This window comes from Cryptomeria japonica, chromosome 4 (genome assembly GCF_030272615.1).
Source record: "Cryptomeria japonica chromosome 4, Sugi_1.0, whole genome shotgun sequence".
NCBI classification, from domain to species: Eukaryota; Viridiplantae; Streptophyta; class Pinopsida; order Cupressales; family Cupressaceae; genus Cryptomeria; species Cryptomeria japonica.
This window is the reverse complement of record NC_081408.1, coordinates 87190986-87209900: the sequence shown is the minus strand read 5'-3', so window position 1 is coordinate 87209900 and position 18915 is coordinate 87190986. Positions and strand designations below refer to the sequence as shown.

At 37.9% G+C, this 18915-nt stretch overlaps 1 protein-coding gene across 3 annotated transcripts; it reads right to left on the bottom strand.

The window, feature by feature from the left end:
• Window positions 1-11636: 11636 nt before the first annotated feature.
• Window positions 11637-18915, bottom strand: LOC131070178 (disease resistance protein RPV1). Of its 3 annotated transcripts, XM_059219583.1 has the most exons (5): window positions 15649-16877; window positions 15113-15175; window positions 14666-15012; window positions 13273-14490; window positions 11637-12268 (listed from the first exon to the last, which is right to left on the bottom strand). In XM_059219583.1, exons 3-5 carry the CDS (start codon window positions 14828-14830, stop codon window positions 11813-11815), a joined length of 1839 nt encoding a protein of 612 aa, XP_059075566.1. In that variant the 5' UTR covers window positions 14831-15012; window positions 15113-15175; window positions 15649-16877; the 3' UTR covers window positions 11637-11812. The 3 variants fall into 3 exon arrangements, with proteins under 3 accessions (XP_059075566.1, XP_059075567.1, XP_059075568.1); XM_059219584.1 differs by lacking the exons at window positions 11637-12268; window positions 13273-14490 and adding an exon at window positions 16908-18915 and having other exon boundaries at window positions 14837-15012; window positions 15649-16735; XM_059219585.1 differs by lacking the exons at window positions 11637-12268; window positions 13273-14490 and adding an exon at window positions 18337-18914 and having other exon boundaries at window positions 14837-15012; window positions 15649-18195.

The following is an 18915-nucleotide window of genomic DNA, read 5'->3' as shown; positions in this document are numbered from 1 at the left end:
TTCCACCATTTTGTGTCTTTGCCTTCAAATTGGGCTACAAGGATTAGGACCAATTAGGCCTCCTACCCGGTCTTTTAGGGACCCCTCTCACAAACGATGCACAAACAACCCTAACTCCCAAAATAGACTAACATTCATTTTGCAAGGAATCAAGGATTTTCTAGGTTTTAGGCCACCAAGTGTCCGTACACTGTCCTAGGTGGATTTTAAGGTTTTCAAGGGTTTTTGTGAGGGTTTTTGGGGTCTGCCTGGGTCACAGTGAAGGTTTTGTGTTTAAGCCACCTTGTTTGGATTGGTGGAGGATCCTCCTTCACACCAATGATTCTTCACACACTCCTATGCACCTCCTCAAAAGGGTGCACTCTCCTTTGACCAACCTTGCTCTCCAAGACCTCTGCAATTTGACCTCTCCTAACCGGGCACTGTCTAGTCTCGCCTAGGAGTGAGTCTTTGCTTGGCCTTCCTGCATTTTTAAGGGCCTTGCTTGCATGGGACTATAGTATAGGGTCTTCACTTCCATTCCCCATGGTTTCATGGTGATTCCACAATGGGGAATGGAGTTATGACTTCATTTGCACAACCAGTCCAAAACTGGACAGTGAGACTGCAAATTACAAACTATTTACAAACACAGTCAACCGGTAAACAAAAACCTAAACTAATCACTCATAATGAAATTATTTACACCATAGAAGACATTTCACACAGGTTTGCATGCAGTTCAATCCATTTACTTGCCCAGTAACTTCATTCAATCTGACTGGTAACCAACAAACAGTCATAGTCAAGCTCTTCTTGCTTGGGCCGTACAATCTCTGACATCCAACCCATTCATTTAGGGTTTGAAAATACTTATACCATGTTGGCCTGAGTCTATGTGCCCATATTAGGGTTGTCCACGCCAAACTAAGGATTTTGACCTCCTGGTGGAAAAGTTGCTTGACAACTTTTAAAAGTTGTCATGCAACTTTTGCAACTTTTGAGCAACTTTCTCAATGTTGCTTTTCATGACTCCTAAACCCACATTGGGCCAACCTAAGGACACCACCATGTTATAAAGGACCCCTAAACACCTCAAAGACACACATACCCTCCATTTTCAAGAAAATCACAATCTTGACTTATGACCCCTAAGATCTCCACTAGGACCCTACCTAGGACCTATGAGCACATGACTCATTATTTTATGTACAATGGCTTCATAAGAAGCATAAAACCAAAGAAAAAAGAAGGAGGGAGAGCTTGAAAGGGTTATCCTACACCATACTCCCCCTCTGCACATAACTAAGAAAAAAAAGAAGAAATGAGAGTCGGGTCTATTCCAAGTGTCTTGAACCTACTCTCCTCCACCCATGTAGCTTCAGATATTGGTTGTCTTCCCATTTCACTAAGTGTTTAATGTAGACCTGGTGTCTAGTAGACTTCTTCACCCTTGATTCCAAGATCTCCTCTGCTTTAGGCTTCTTCACTTGAGGTAAGGTATTTACATCCAAGTCTTGTAGTACCTTAGCTTGGTTCTCAGTCTGCCCTGCTATCTCTCCCTTGTACATTACCAGATTAGCAACATTAAAGATTGGTGAAATGGCTAAGTCTGAAGGTAAATCAACCTTATAGGTGTTCTCACCATATTTTGCCAGAATTTGACAAGGTCCTACTCTCTTCATCTGCAGTTTGGTAGGCTTACCACTTTGCATCCTGGCTTTGCTCAAATGTACCATCACATAGTCACCCACCTTGAACTGAACTTCTTTCCTTCTCTCATCCACTTTGGCCTTCAGTTTTTGAGTGGATTCAAGGATGGCCTTCTTAACTTGCTCTTGAACTTCCTTGATGGTTTGAGTGAAGTCCTCTGCTTGCCCGCTCTTCATCTCTGAAGTACTAAGGTCTCTCAACTCACATACTCCCCTTGGGTGTCTGCCATACACAACCTCAAAAGGGCTTCTACTAGTGGTCCTATTCACACTGTCATTATATGCATACTCTGCTTGAGGAATGAATAGGTCCCATGTCTGACCATATTCCTTAGTTAGACACCTCAACAAATTGCCTAACACCCTGTTGATGACTTCAGTTTGACCATCTGTTTGTGGATGGTAAGCTGAGCTAAATGACAAGTTAGTTCCTAGTCTCCTCCATAATGTTTGCCAAAAATGACCCATGAACTTGCTGTCCCTATCTGAAACAATGCTTAAAGGGAGTCCATGAATCCTAACAATCTCTTTGAAGAAGAGATGTGCAACATAGCTAGCATCATGTGTAGTCTTACATGGAATGAAATGACTCATCTTGGAAAATCTATCTACTACTACATAGATGCTGTCCATACCTGTTTTAGTCTTGGGAGATCCTACTACAAAGTCCATGCTTATACATTCCCAAGGTCTGTTAGGGATCGGTAATGGCTGATAAAGACCAGCATTGCTTGATCCTCCTTTTGCTCTTTGACACACTCCACATTGCTCTACATACCTCTTTACATCTCTTGGCAACTTTGGCCAATAGTAGTACCTCTGTACTAAATCCAAGGTTTTGTTGACTCCAAAGTGTCCACTTAAACTGCCATTATGTTTTTCTTGGATGAGGTTCTCCCTCATGGATCCTCTAGGTACACACAACTGGTTACCCTTGAACAAGAGACCATTTTGGAGAGTGTAATATGCATACTCACCATGGAAATGGTTCTCAAACTCTTTGCAAACCTTGTAAGTTGATGAGAAGTCTTCATCTCCTTCATAGAGGTCTTTGAAACCTTCTATTCCTATGCTCTGCAACTGTAGTTCTTGAACTATCAACAACTTCCTACTTAAGGCATCTGCCACCTTATTAAGTTGCCCCTTCTTATGCTTGATGGTGAAGGTGAAGGATTGGAGGTATTCCATCCATTTCAGATGTCTATTGCTGAGCTTCTCTTGAGTGTTAATGTAACTCAATGCCTGATTGTCTATGAACACTACAAATTCCTTTGGGAGCAGGTAATGCCTCCATTTCTTTAGTGACTGCACTAATGCATACAACTCTAGGTCATAGGTTGAGTACTTCTTCTTTGCTTCATTAAGCTTCTCACTGGAAAATGCCACAGGTCTTCCCTCTTGACTCAACACACCACCTACTGCAATTCCACTTGCATCACAATCCAAAGGGAATAGCTTATCAAACGTAGGTAGGAGAAGGATAGGTTTTGTGGCTACTTCCTGTTTGAACAATTGAAATGCTTTGTCAGCCTGCTCAGTCCATTTAAACTTAGTTTTAAGGCCTCCTTTGATGGTGTCAAGGACTGGTGCACATATGCCACTGAAGTTCCTCACAAAATTCCTATAGAATTGAGCTAATCCATGGAAACTTCTAACCTCAGTCCCTGTTTTAGGTGCAGGCCAATTCAAGATTGCCTCCACTTTGCTTGGATCCATCTTCAAGGTTCCTTTAGACACCACAAATCCTAAGTAGACCAGCTCTTGCTTCAAGAAGTCACACTTCTCTAGGTTGATGGATAGCTTCTCCTCATGCAACCTCTCTAAGACTAACCTCAAATGCTCAAGGTGCTCCTCTTTGGTTCTGCTATAGATGAGAATGTCATCTAGGTACACCACCACAAATCTGCCTGTGAAATCCTTCAACACTTCATTCATCAACCTCATGAAGGTGCTCGGAGCATTGGTGAGTCCAAATGGCATCACAAGCCATTCATACAATCCTTCTGTGGTTTTAAAAGAAATCTTCCACTCATCACCCTCCTTAATTCTTATCTGGTGATAACCACTTTTAAGGTCTATCTTGGTGAAATACAAAGCCCCTCCTAAACAGTCCATTAGATCCTCTATTCTAGGAATAGGAAACCTATACCTTATGGTAATCCTATTGATTTCTCTTGAGTCAGTGCAAAGTCTCCACTTACCTCCTTTTTTTGATGCTAGCACTACCGAGACTGCACATGGGCTGATGCTCTTCTTAATCAGTCCTTGTTCCAATAACTCCTGCACTTGCCTTGTTACCTCCTTATTCTGATCAGGTGTAAGCTTATATGCAGCCTTGTTAGGTAAGGATGCACCAGGAATAAAGTCTATTTGATGACTTATAGACCTTCTTGGTGGGAGTGTTGTAGGTGCTCCATCACTCACTATGTCTTTATACTCTAGTAACATTTGCTTCACCTCCTTGGGTATCTCTGCCTGCAACTTGTCTTCTTCCTCCTTTGGCTTCACAAAGATGGCACACTTCACTATCTCCTCCTCATGTAGCAAGTTTAAAAACTCTTTACCGGTGGCCAATAAAACACTAGGTTTTCTTGAAGTTCCCTCTTCATTCTCTGTCAAAGACTGAATCTTGAAGGTCTTGCTGTCCTTCTTAAAGGAAATGGAGTTCTCCTCTCCATCATAGATCACCTTCCTATCAAATTGCCAGGGTCTTCCTAGCAATAAGTGACATGCATCCATAGGTAACACATCACAAAGGATCTTATCCTTGTATCCTCCAATAGAAAACTCTACCCAAGTCTGCTCATTGACTAGCACACTCTGCTCATGATTCAACCATGTCACCTTGTACGGGTTAGTGTGGGGTATCCTTGTGAGTTTCAATTTCTTGACTACCTCTTCTGATATGATATTGTCAGTTGAGCCTGAATCAACTATCACCTTGCAAACTTTACCAAGAATCTTGCACCTCACCCTAAACAATGCTCTCCTATGCTTGGGTTCATTCTTCTCTGGCTATCTTATCAAGACCCTATTGAACATCGGATTTTCTCCAATCTCTGATTCAATATGGTTCACCTCAGGTGTCTTGCTGCTTGAAGAGTCTTCAAGTGCATATGCAACCATCTTTCCACTGTTTGATGATGTAGGCTTGTTAGGGCATCTATATGCCGGGTGTCCCAATTGTCCACAATTGCAACACTTCATTGTTGCAAAATAGGAGTTACCTCTGCCGGTACCTCTACCCCTATTTGGACCACCTTGTGCACCTCTTCCTCTAGAATGTCCTCCTTTGAGATTGGCTTCACTGCCATGCTCAGTCAACTTGGTTTCTCCTTGGTTGCTTTGCTCATTTGCCTTGCTTTGGTAACCACCTCGGTGATTCACTTGATCTCTACCTCTGCCTCTACCCCTGTTATTGGAGTCTCCTTTCCTTTTGTTCCTCTCTTCTACCTTGGCAGCAAGCTGATGACATTTTTGGACAGTAGTAGGAGTCCATAGGCTTATCTCCTCTTGAATGTTCCACTTTAGGCCGCTTAGATACCTAGCCACCTTAATTGATTCATCTTCTTGGACTTTGGATCTAAGACATAGCTTTTGAAACTCCTCTATGTAGGAGGTCACATCAAGATCCTTCTGCTTCAATCCTTGTCTCTTCTTATGAAGTTGGAATTCATAATCCTCTGGTAAGTAGTTCTCCTTAATCTTACTCACCATAGCTTTCTAATTTGCAATAGGTAGCTTTCCCATACTAACTCTTTCTTCTTGCAGGTACTTCCACCATGTCAAAGCTTCTCCCCTTAATCTTGATTTGGTGACTTTAACCTTTTGAGCCTCTGTCACTCCTTCACACTCAAAGTGGTTTTCCATGCCCTCAATCCATTCCATAACAGTGTCAATGTCCATTCTTCCATTGAAATGTGGCAATCCTTCAAAGGCTTTGGTGTTCAAGGCCTTAATAGCCTTCACAAAAGGTTCTTCATTGAACAAGGGATCTGGTTTAGGGATAATGTCATCTATGTCTATAGTCTTCTTGCCTTTACCCTTGGTGTCTTCATCCCAAGGTCCTTGTGTCCTCTGATCCACCACTTCTTGCTGTTTATCCCTTATCTCGCTCATAGCTTCTTCAAGGAGTCTATTCTTCTCCTTCTGTTCTTCCACCTCTCTAGCCAGCTCTGCATTAGTGACCATTCTGCTCTCCCCTACTTATTCACCAGTATATAGAGACATACACAGTCCAACAAGTCTTTAACTTGCTCTGATACCAATCTGATGGGTTGGTGCTTGGGATAGACTAGCCTAGTCTATGCTCTTGGATCCTTTCCTTGGATCACCTGGTGTTCTCCTCACACCCTAGGGTCTCTAGGAATTCCTTTGCTTGAGAAACCCCCCGACCTTGCCCAATCCACCCACCAATGAGTTGCTAAACTGCTCCTAAGGTCTCACCTACTCATGAGACTCAAAACCCCTTACTATGGCTAATAAGGGCTAGGCTTGTTCCACCCCTTCCAAGGTCTTAGCAAGGTTATAACAGGTCTATTTCATGGTCTTCTCACCCATTCATGTGCCCCCAAGAGGTTTCAAGCCTTCAACCCCTTACCGATTCCACCATTTTGTGTCTTTGCCTTCAAATAAGGCTACAAGGATTAGGACCAATTAGGCCTCCTACCCGGTCTTTTAGGGCTCCCTCTCACAAACGATGCACAAACAATCCTAACTCCCAAAATGGACTGCCATTCATTTAGCAAGGAGTCAAGGATTTTCTAGGTTTTAGGCCACCAAGTGTCCGTACACTGTCCTAGGTGGATTTTAAGGTTTTTAAGGGTTTTTGTGAGGGTTTTTGGGGTCTGCCTGGGTCACAGTGAAGGTTTTGTGTTTAAGCCACCTTGTTTGGATTGGTGGAGGCTCCTCCTTCACACCAGTGATTCTTCACACACTCCTATGCATCTCCTCCAAAGGGTGCACTCTCCTCTGACCAACCTTGCTCTCCAAGACCTCTGCAATTTGACCTCTCCTAACCGGGCACTGTCTAGTCTCGCCTAGGAGTGAGTCTTTGCTTGGCCCTCCTGCATTTTAAGGGCCCTGCTTGCATGGGACTATAGTACAGGGTCTTCACTTCCATTCCCCATGGTTTCATGGTGATTCCACAATGGGGAATGGAGTTATGACTTCATTTGCACAACCAGTCCAAAACTGAATAGTGAGACTGCAAATTACAAACTATTTACAAACACACTCAACCGGTAAACAAAAACCTAAACTAATCACTCACAATGAAATTATTTACACCATAGAAGACATTTCACACAGGTTTGCACGCAGTTCAATCCATTTACTTGCCTGGTAACTTCATTCAACCTGATTGGTAGCCAACAAACAGTCACAATCAAGCTCTTCTTGCTTGGCCGTACAATCTCTGACATCCAACCCATTCATTTAGGGTTTGCAAATACTTATACCACCTTGGCCTCAGTCTGTGTGCCCATATTAGGGTTGTCCATGCCAAACTAAGGATTTTGACCTCCTGGTGGAAAAGTTGCTTGACAACTTTTAAAAGTTGTCATGCAACTTTTGCAACTTTTGAGCAACTTTCTCAATGTTGCTTTTCATGACTCCTAAACCCACATTGGGCCAACCTAAGGACACCACCATGTTATAAAGGACCCCTAAACACCTCAAAGACACACATACCGGTCCTCCATTTTCAAGAAAATCACAATCTTGACTTATGACCCCTAAGATCTCCACTAGGACCCTACCTAGGACCTATGAGCACATGGCTCATTATTTTATGTACAATGGCTTCATAAGAAGCATAACACCAACAAAACAAGAAGGAGGGAGAGCTTGAAAGGGTGCTCCTGCACCATGCTCAAGCCTAGAGGTCCTCAACCTATTCACCAATATAGAAATTTGGGCACTATTTTGTGTAAGGCGATTGATGAGATCATCTTGTGTGGCATCTACATGATCTAATGGAGGACGTGGAGGGTTTCGGGGTGGTGGTGGTTGTTGAGGAGCAACATTTTTAGGATTTTGAGGGTTTTCTTGTTGCTCTTATGCAATGTTAACAGGGTTTTCTTGTGTTGCTTGTGCAGGAGGAGGTCATTGTTGTCTATTTCATTTTTGGGGATTGCTTGAAGAATCTGACATCAAATTAATAAAAACAAAACTTAAATCAATTAAAAAACCCTAATTTAATTAAAATGCAAAGAAAAATAATCAAACAAATCAAATCTTACCTGTTTGACGGGGTGCCATTGTTGAAAATTGCTCTCGATGTTGGGAAAATAAAAAATAGCTCCAAACCCGTGCGAGTTCTATGGTTTTTTGGCTTCTCCTTGCTGTTGTTCCACAGGTTTTGGCGTTGAAAATGACCAAAACCCATGGCCTACACAAAAGAAATATGCTTCTCAAAATCCGTACGGGTTTTGAGAAACTTTAAATATTTTTATTTAAAAATAATGTTCCTCAAAACCCGTACGGGTTTTGAGGAACTTTTGTTTTTTTATATTGTTTTTTCTCTAGGCTTGGTGTTTTCTAGCACATTTTTAAAGTTTTAGAACCCGCACGAGTTATGATTTTTTTTTTTTTTGGCATGTTGCCACTTTTCTGTTCACCATCTTGGTGCACTTACCCATGTAGACAATAGAATTCAGAGATATGGAAGAAACATTGAAAGAAATGAATGAAGTAATTAATGACTGAGAAGGTGTCTAAAACTTACACTTCTAAATTTGAAACCATTAAACTTGCAACTTGTGTGATCTACTAAAGAATTGCAAACTTGAATTGCCATGAGACCTTACCTATCTAATCCAGATTAGTCTAAAGGATGAAGAACTTAAGAGTTTTAAATATAAGGTCCTTTATATATGATCATAATTTTTAATGAGAAAAACCACCCAAATGACATTCCTAATCCTAGAAAATGATTAAGATACTACTAAAAATTGCAATACATATTATGATTGAAAGTTTGTTGATGCTACTCGAACATGTATGTGGAACATATAAGAATTTTTATCAAGATCATTTATGATAACCACTTGAAATTTTATTGCTATTGTACGTAAATGAAACCCAAAATGTTACCCTCTTTTAACAACATTCAAAACCCTATCTCAAACCATTTGAAACCCCTATTACAAGTAGTTTACAATTCAGTAAAACCCTTGTTCAAGCTCTACAGACTCATACTAGGCATTTGTTGACAAGACTGTCACCAATTTATATTAGAAAAACATAATCTCTAACCATGATTTCATTGTGTGTTTTATTGAAAATGTCTTGCATACATTGTTTGCTTTCTCATATATTGGAAGTGTTTGTTGGTGTGATTGCAAGTGCGTGATTTGGAGACCAACGTGGTGCATGTGGCGTAGGTAATTTCAACTTGATTTTGTCTCCTTTGCCTTTGCCTCTTTGTATCCATTGTCATTGAACTATCTTTTTTGACAGTTATACTTTTCTTGAAAAAAACCTTAAATAAAAGGGTTCGCTTCAAGGGGGTGTTCGAGTGAACCAAATTTAATATTAAAAAAACACAGTCGACATGACCTTCGAACAAAGAGCATGCTTATTCGAAGGTGCCTAAAAGAGTATCTTCTAATAAACATATTATTGGGTTCGTTCGAAGGGCTGATTTTTTTTGTTTTGGACAAATAACAAAATTTGTTCATCCATAAAAAGTGTAACCCACTATTGTGGGTTCACCCACACCTATGTGGGTGTGTGTGTGTGCACACGCGCACATGTACACATATCTATATGTACATACATATGTATATACACATACAGATACACATATATGTGTATATATACATATATATCTATATCTACGTGCACACCATCAACCATGATTTATTTGTTTATATTAAAAAGACCCTTTTTTGGTTGTAAATTTGGTAGTTGATTAAGGGGTATTACATACATAATGTTGGAATTAGATTGGACACAAGGATTGAATATATAATTTAACCACAAGAGAGATTTTACTTGTAATAGGCTCTTTTGTCATTTGGGGTTTTTCCAAAAGGGTTTCTTAGGTAATTTATGTCACATTTGTGAATGCTTTCCTATAATTTGTTATAGTATGGACTAAATTTATTTATAGAACTCATATTGTTTAATTTATGTGTTCTCTATTTCCTTTAATTTGGTATCAAAATGTGTGCTTTTTATTGTTTGTGAGAGGGAGAGCATTTTAGCACTATAATAATATTTATTTGAATTAAAACTTTGCATAAGCGAATATAACTTTCAATTACAAAATATGTACTTAAAAACTTCAATAATTTTAATGAAACTTTTCACTTTTGAATTTTAAGATGGAGGATGTCCTTGTGAATGAAGATAAATGGATTGTTGTGACAATCTTATTCCTTCTAACAAGTATGATGATGATTGGGAAAAAAATTAGGAGGAAGGTAAGAAGAACAATCCAATTTTATCTTTCTAATTCAATGTTGTTGGATGTGCCAAGTGATGGCTCTAATATGGGAAAATATATGATCTTTATATCAAACAAAATATCTAGCAAATAAGTGTTTTTTCTATTTAAAAGATTTTGTACTACATGAAATTGAGTTATGAGGACACTTGGTTTTCAAAGCAACTTGTAATTTGTGCATATTTCAAAATCTATGATTGATGCTACTCATTACATACTTTTTTAATTAATTTGTAAGTTTCAATGAAATACTCTAGACATAAATGTTTCAAGAATGATTTATTACTAGATACAATTCAAATATCCTTTTAGCATTAGTCTATAATTGTTAATTGCAATTGTTGATTGCTTGTTTATTTTGACATGGATCTATCTATAAAATCACATGCACATAAAAGTTGAGGATATACAATAGTGATAATTGCGTAATGCGTATCCATGTCCTTTTATTTATGTTCTAATCTTATTTTGTTTTGAGTGTTATAAATATAATAATTAGTTTTAAATAACATAATTGTGTGTTGAATTGGTTTATAAAATTACATATCCTTCCTCTCATCATTGAATCCCAATTTCGTATTCTTAATTTCTAGGCCCATTTTCCACTACCCTAAAGTAAAACTAAAGATGCAAGCTCGATTAAATGTATTTATTTAAAACTATTGATGCAAACTTGATTAAATATATTTATTTAACTAACTGAAAAAAGTAAACAAAAGTAAATAAAAGTCATATAAAATTTATTTAAAAAAAAAAAACATGGGCACCATCTAGGTTTCCTATTATTGGTAGAATGGAAGACCTCTCATTTAGTTAGTCTAATTTTTATGTTATCTTTGTTGCTGGCGTGTTGCTAGTTTGTTGTACAACTCTCAATTCCTAGTTCTAATAATTTTTTTTTGATGTAAACAGACCTTTTTAATTTATCATCTAATACTCTTTATTTTTATGTTTTAGATATTAGTAGATTTTCTTAGACTTTTTCTTTTGGTTTTTTTGATGTTAGGAGACTTTCTTAATTAATCTTTTATCTTTTATTAACAAGTTTAAATTTTTTAAAAAATATACTTACCAATTGAATGTAGGGCACCTCATTCATATGAAAATCAGATTGTGCAAAACTTGACAGATTTTTATTCGATTTTTACTATTTCAATCTTCATAATCCACATCTGCAATGCTATTAAAAGTTTAAAACCCAAAAAACTCTGTGGAAAAACCATCATGTTATGTAGATTTAAATTTTTGCAAGTGTCATTTTGTGTGGAGATTAGCCCGTTGCTTAATTATATTAGAAAAACATGTCAATGGACCTTAGATTTGTAGGCAAAGTGGAATGGTTTGGAATGAGCCCACCAAAGATCAGGTCTTGCTAAAAGCCAGGCTCCAACATCATAAGAAATGAGGTAGGGATAATATGGAAAATGACTTTGACAAAATAGATACCCCTCCAACATCATAAGAAATGAAGTAAGGATAATATGGAAAATGACTTTGACAAAATAGATACCCCTGATTCTTAACTTTCAAATAAAAAGATTTCAGATTGATATACAAAACGCTTAAAAATAAAATCAAAATACTTAATTTGCCAATAACACAAATAGAATTATTGCCACTTTTGCATTTTGAATTACTGCCAAGGAAATACATTTCGTTGGTAACTGTATCAACTGTATAGAATTGTCATCAAGCTGCGAAACGCCTCCACTAGTGTGTGCTCTTCCCCTTTCACAATCACACCTTTCTCCACTTGGTCCTCTTCTTTGCAATCTCCTCCGGATCCTTCTACTGAGAACTCCTCCGCAGTGAACCAGGTGGAACTGGAGCGTTGTGTGAAGAAACCTATCCATACCCATCTACCCTCATACAACTTATAACAATATCCAGATCCATTGTGAGATGCCCAGATTGCCATTTCTGCAGAAACACAATTTATAACAAAACAAAGCATAATGGCATCGCCATTGCAGGAATGCTTCTGCAGCAGTTTTGGCGTGGACTCAATTTTCTGGTTAGAGATGGAGTCAATGACCACGAGATTATTAGGAGAGAGTAAAGAGTTTATAAGTGAGGCCGCATCAGGGACTGCCCGAGTACATATTTCTATTTCATCTGGCCATTTCTGGAAATTCATTGCACAAGATTCAGTCAATCTAGAATTAGATAAAGATAATTACTAAAAGATTCTGAAAAACCAGACCTTGTTATTTAAAGCAGGGAAAAAATAATAGCTTATAATATTTAATTTTCTGATATTGTTATCAGGATTCAATTGTGTAATTTTTGAGTCAAATTTATTGATCCTGTTTTGTGAGTAGTTGTTCAGAAGAATCCATCTCTCATAAGAATGAATGGTACATTTAGCACTCATTGCATCGAGGTGATGTTCACAGAAGTCAAACATTGGGCCTTCCCAAATGCAATGAGGGCTAAAGAATGAATGGTATACTTAGCACTCATTGCATTGGGGTGATGTTCAGAGAAGTCAAGCATTGACCTTCAGAATGCTATGAGTGCTCAGTGTACTATTCATTCTCACGAGAGATGGGTTCTTGTAAAAATCCTATTCATGAAACATGGATCATTGAATTTGACTCAAAAAATCTTATTCATGAAACATGGGTCAATGAATTCAATTCAAAAAATCTTGATAACAATAACATAATTATCTCCTATTTATCAATTTAATGTTCTTTGAAAACACCATAGCTCACTACTTTAAAATAGAACAGAGATCACAAATAAAAACATAGACCAGCTGGGCGCTCTGAGAAAAACAATAAGATGTTTATTATTTCCTTGAAAACATTTTCATACCAAGACTCAGTTTTTTATCCTGACCTTGTTACAGGACCAGTGAGCGATTGCTATATAGAAATTTATACACTGAAATAGATCCGCATACATAACTCTTAACTAGTACTTTTCATGCATAAACTATATCTTTAGTTAAGAGCAACTCAAAAATTATGGTCCAACTGCATGGACAGCTCCCCTAAATCGAGTCATTCAAACTATGTAAAACAGTGCATGAAATTTCTGCATGCTGTGTATGCAATACTTTAGGAATTTATGAGTAATGCACTCCATGCACTATCTTTTCTTGTATCAATTATCAACAATTACCTGTATTGTTTGAATGCAACGTTCAATAGCTGATCCCCTGTTTGTTGTGAGTTTCACTCTGGTCAATTGCTCCATGTGCTCCAAGCTCTCTATACCGGGCACCTCCCAGCAAGTGTCTACTCTCAAGGTTTGCAATCTTGTGCAATTTTCTAAACCTTCAATTTTCTCAACCTGGTAGCAACCTCCTAGTGTAAATCCCTCGAGAGAAGTCAATTGTGCAAAACTTGGAATGTTCTTCAGCATTTCACAGTTTATCATAGATATGGACTGGATTGTTTTTGGTAGTGCTTCTATCTCCTTTAAATGATGATGATTCTGAAGTATGAGAGTTTCCAAGCAGGGACAACAGTCTTCAGAAATTGAAACCCTGCACACTTCCGTTTCTTCGAAAAATATCATCTTCAGGTTGCTCAATCCAAAAGGTAAAGAAGCCGCCCCAAAATCCAATTCATTGATTGGGCAATTTGATATAATAAGTGTTTGAAGATTGTTTAGTTGTGTAACTGATTTTGGCAGAGATCTAACTCCTACATATTGTATATCTAATTCCTTCAAAAGATTAAGACGCCCCACAGAATCAGGTAGGCATTCTAGCTTAGGACAACCCCAAATTGAAAGAGTCGTCAGGGAACACAAATCTCCAAGAGAGGTTGGCAAGCTTGTCAAAAACAAACTCCCTATCCTCATCTCTGTCAGCCTGCTGAATTGACCAATGTTAACTGGTAGCTTTCTTACAATGGTACCATTTAAATAGAGCTCTCTCAAGGATGCCTGATTTGTAATGTGATGAGGCAAATCTTCCAATTGCTCGCACTCAGAAACCCTAAAAAACTCGAGCTTTGTCATGTTTTCCAGAATGTTTAAGTCCTCTGTTGTGAATATGAGTTGACTACACCCTCCTAAATTGAGATGATCCAGGAGAGTCAGGTTCTTAAAAGAAACTGGCAACTTCCTCAACTTGCCGCAGTCGTACAAACTTAGATGCCGCAGATTTCTCAAATTGCCGAAATTGCTGGGTAATGATGACAGAATTTTACACCTATATAACACCAGGTGTTCCAGTGACTGGAGAAGGCAAAACTCCTCTGGAAGACTGCTGACTTTGTAGCCTTTTATGATTACTATCTTTTTCAAATGATTAAGACGGCCTATTGAATTTGGAAATGCTTGAAATTCGTAACATTTAGAAATGACCAACTCTCTTAGATGTACAGGTGCCTGCAACATATTTAAATGTAGAGCATACAGCAATTACTAAAGGATGAAATATAGATTTAAAACAGGGAAAATAGGAAGGTAATTTAATGATTGGAGATTTTTATAATTCATGAATGTTGTTTGTATATATTTCTAAATTTAATTATGTATGGATTTTTCAGATCACAATACTAACCACACCATCAATATCACTCCACAGCTCTTCCAAATGATGTTCCCCGCTCTCTCCTTCATAAAATTCTAAAACCCTCAACTTTTTTAATGAAAGCTGTGAGGGAAGATTTTTCTGCCCAATTTGAAACCAGCGAAGCCAGAGCAACTCTCTTGATACTTCACCCATTACTTGATTAAAACAATCTCCACTAATCACAAAAAATTTTAGTCCAACTAAAGAGGGATCGAGTGGCCAAATTCTGCATTTGTGTTAACCATGAGTTCTCCATGCGAACAGCAAACGTGAAATTCATCAATATCAAACTCATCAGTTACTTCGGCCATTACTGGACAGTGCTTTCCTTCTTCCTGAATAGAAAAAACATAAAATGCTCAGAAAATAAATATGAAAAAATCTGAAAACAATTAAAATTATTAGAGATTGACAAACAAAGAATGACAAACAAACCACAAATTTATTCCATCGTATTTGAGTTGAGGTGGTCCTTATTCCTTGAATACCGATTCTTTTCTGGAGAGGATAAGAACAAAATCAGAAACGACATAATAGAAGAGCTAACACAGCCAGCATTGATATCAAATTAAATTTGTTCATTAGATATGAGTTTTTTATAGTTTATTTACAATTTAAAAATTTGTTTTAAAAAAATTAGGTAATGTTTCAGATCAATTTTTTTTTTTTATGGATTGCAGGGTATAATCTAAAAAACATAAAAAAATATATACAATTGATTCTAAAAATAATCTTCTTAAAAACACATACTATTTGAATAAATAAATAAATTGTTTAAGCTATTTGATTGCAAAATAGGTCTAAATGCCTAGAGTGTCTTCTTATACAGCTGTTCAACTTTAAAATTACTAAAACTTTGTGGACGAAAACATTCAAGTAAACAAAAAAGTTTGCTTTGATAAAAGATACATTTAAAAAAAAATCTAATTTGGTTCCAGTTTAGTGAGGCAATATAAAAATATTAACCTTACCTCTACTTGTTTCTGAACATTAATTATCTGTTGGGGAAACCAAAGTCGGTAAGGTGATTGTTGATTTGCAATCTCCCTTCCCAAATCTCTTAAGTGGTCATGCATTCTTATGCGATTGTCATCATCAAGCTCAACCAAACACTTATGCAAGAGCCTTTTCCAATTACGCAAACCACTCCACTTCAACCCATTCCATACTTCAATTGCCAAGCTACACTCTTCTTCTATGAAGAAACATGCAATATCAAGGAACATCTCTTTTTCTTCATAATCAAGGGCATCATAACTTATTTTGAGTCTCTGCTTAATATCATTAGGCAATATTCTTGAGATCTTATCTAGCTCTGATTCCCAATACTCTTTGCTGGATTCACCATATAACTGCCCTCCAAACACCTTAAGAGATAAAGGTAATCCTTTGCATTCTTTTAAGAAATTTTCAACAAGTTCCTTGAATTCATCTAGTGGACAGGATTTTAAGAAAGCATGCCAACAAAAAAGCTGCTCTGCATGCAATGGATCTAGTGGTTTCATTTTATATATAAAAGAGATTCCCCAAGATTTAAGAACATTATATGCCCGTGTGGTGACAATGATGAAACTACCATTTCGAAGACTGTCTTTTAAAGGTAGTAGAGCATCCAATTGTTCCACATGATCCACATCATCAAGAACAATCAAAACCCTAAAAGATCTCAAATACCTGGAAAGAATTCCCATACCCTCCTCAATATTGTCAAATGCTACACCATGGACGCCAAGGTCATTGAGGAGTTTTATCTGCTTGTTATACAACAAGCCTTTGGCTGCCCCGTCTCGAACATCAAACACAAAACTGGCCCTCTCCATTGAAGAGGACATTTTATTGTATAACTCTTTTGCAAGGGTGGTTTTACCGGAACCACCCATGCCCCAAATTCCCACGATTTGCACACTGTGATCACCTTGAGCAGATTGGAGTGTATTCATCTCAAAGTCTTGTACTATTTCTTTGAGGCCGACTGGATATTTTGCAACCACTAATGGCACGTTGTTTATAACTTTAGCTACAAAATTCGCAATGTTCTTCAGCAGTCTCTTCTCATCACTGAAGAAGTAAAATGTTGAAAAATCAAATCACTAAGAAGTGATCATGCAACAATTAAATACATAGAAAAAAATATATTACTCACAAGCGATTATGTCAAAGTTAAATGCATATATTAAAATTAAGAAAAAAAAGCATAATTGTTAAGATAGGGGGACAGAATGTGTTGTACTCATTATTTTTAACGATTTCTCCAGTGTAGAATGAGACGTCATGGAGGGCCTTTTTCCACTCCTGAAGCTTTCTTGGCTGTATCTACGCTTATTTTCATACTGTAGAAAGGCATCTACATAAATTCCTTTCCCTTGAGCTACCCATCTGAGATCAGTGGGCTCTACATGGTAGAAAACAGGAATGATTTTAGCGCCAGTTTTAAGCATAAATGACAGCTCTGCCAAACACCAGGATGATTTTGCATAATTCTCAGAAAATATTGCTATGTGAAGCGAGGCACTGCGCATTGCTGCTTCTAATGTTGTAGGCAAGACATCGCCATATTCCAATTCCTCTGAATCCAAAAAAGCTGCCACCTTCATGTTGTTGAGGGTATTATAGATACTGCTAGCTAGTGTGTGTTTGACATCTGGTCCACGATGATTGATGAACACATCATAGCACGGTTTTTGTATGAGTGTGGAGGCAGAAGCAAATGCAGATGGCGCAATTTCCTCAAAAGCACCCATATTCTTGTTTTTTGGTATAAAGTCAGTCGTAGAAGTGGATGGAAAAGGTGGGATTATCTCAAAAGCACTCATATCCTTTCTTTGTGTTATGAGATCAGTGGTAGAAGTAGATGCAGATGGTGTGATTACTTCAAAAGCATCCATATCCTTTCTTTGTGTTATGAGATCAGTGGTAGAAGTAGATGCTGATGGTACTTTTACCTCTAAAACACCCATATCCTCTTTTTTTGGTATGAGATCTGTGGTGGAAGTAGATGAAGATGGTGCTTTCACCTCTAAAACACCCACATCCTTCTTTTTTGGTATGAGATCAGTGGTAGAAGTAGATGCAGATGGTTCTTTCACCTCTAAAACACCCATATCCTCCTTTTTTGGTATGAGATCTGTGGTAGAAGTAGATGCAGATGGTGTTTTTACCTCTAAAACACCCACATCCTTCTTTTTTGGTATGAGATCAGTGGTAGAAGTAGATGCAGATGGTTCTTTTACCTCTAAAACACCCATATCCTCCTTTTTTGGTATGAGATCAGTGGTAGAAGTAGATGCAGATGGTGTGATTATCTCAAAAGAATCCATATCCTTCCTTTTTGGTATGAGATCAGTGGTAGAAGTAGATACAGATGGTTCAATTAGCTCAAAAGCACCCATATCCTCTCTTTTTGGTATGAATTCAGTAGTATAAGTAGACACAGATGGTGCGATTACCTCAAAAGCACCGATAACTTCATTTTTTGATATAAGATCAGCAACAGAAGTAGATGCAGATGGTGTGATTCCCTGAAAGGCACCCATAAACACATTCTCTAATGTAAGATCAGTGATAGAAGTAGATGCAGATGGTGCAATTACCTCAAACGCACCCATAACCTTGTTCTCTTGTATAAGATCAGTAGAAGTAGTTGCAGTTATTGTGATTACCTCAAAAGCATCCAAAACCTCATTCTCTGGGATAAGATCAGTGGTAGAAGCAAATGCAGATGGTGCTACACCCTTAAAAGCATCAGATGGTGCGATTCCTTCAAAAGCACTCACAACCTCATTCTCTGGTATACAAGCAGTGGTAGAAGTAGATGGCATGGAATTAGATTGAACTGAGCGCCATGAAATAAAGGAAGATACCCAATCAAAGCAGGATGAACACAAACTGGGGGATGATGATTTTCCAGATGGAGAGGGTGTAGCTTCTTGAGAAGTGTTTGCAGACGCCCCCTCGGATCGATCAGCAGTAGAAGTAGATGCCATGGAACTATGGAAGTAGATTCAGATAAAAAATGAGGAACGATGAAATAAAAGCAATCAAAGTTTTATGAAGATAGACTTGGTGGTGTAGGAGGCGAAGCGCTTGGTATTTGTGAGAGAAGAGAAAGTCAATGATGGAGACAAGAAATGACTGATTTGCAGAATAAACGATCAAAGGCATATTGAGTGGTTCTTATTAGTTTGTGGAAGAAAGGCAGAAAGACGTGGAGCATCGGGAACAAGAAAGCATGTGGAAGA

Excerpts from the sequence above, each read along its gene's own strand:
- LOC131070178 (XM_059219583.1), bottom strand. The coding sequence starts at position 14,830 with ATGGGTGAAGTATCAAGAGAGTTGCTCTGGCTTCGCTGGTTTCAAATT. Across the intron at positions 14,491-14,665 it reads GGAGTGATATTGATGGTGTG|GCACCTGTACATCTAAGAGA; the intron begins GTTAGTATTGTG and ends AATATGTTGCAG. Across the intron at positions 12,269-13,272 it reads GTTGCATTCAAACAATACAG|AAATGGCCAGATGAAATAGA; the intron begins GTAATTGTTGAT and ends ATGAATTTCCAG.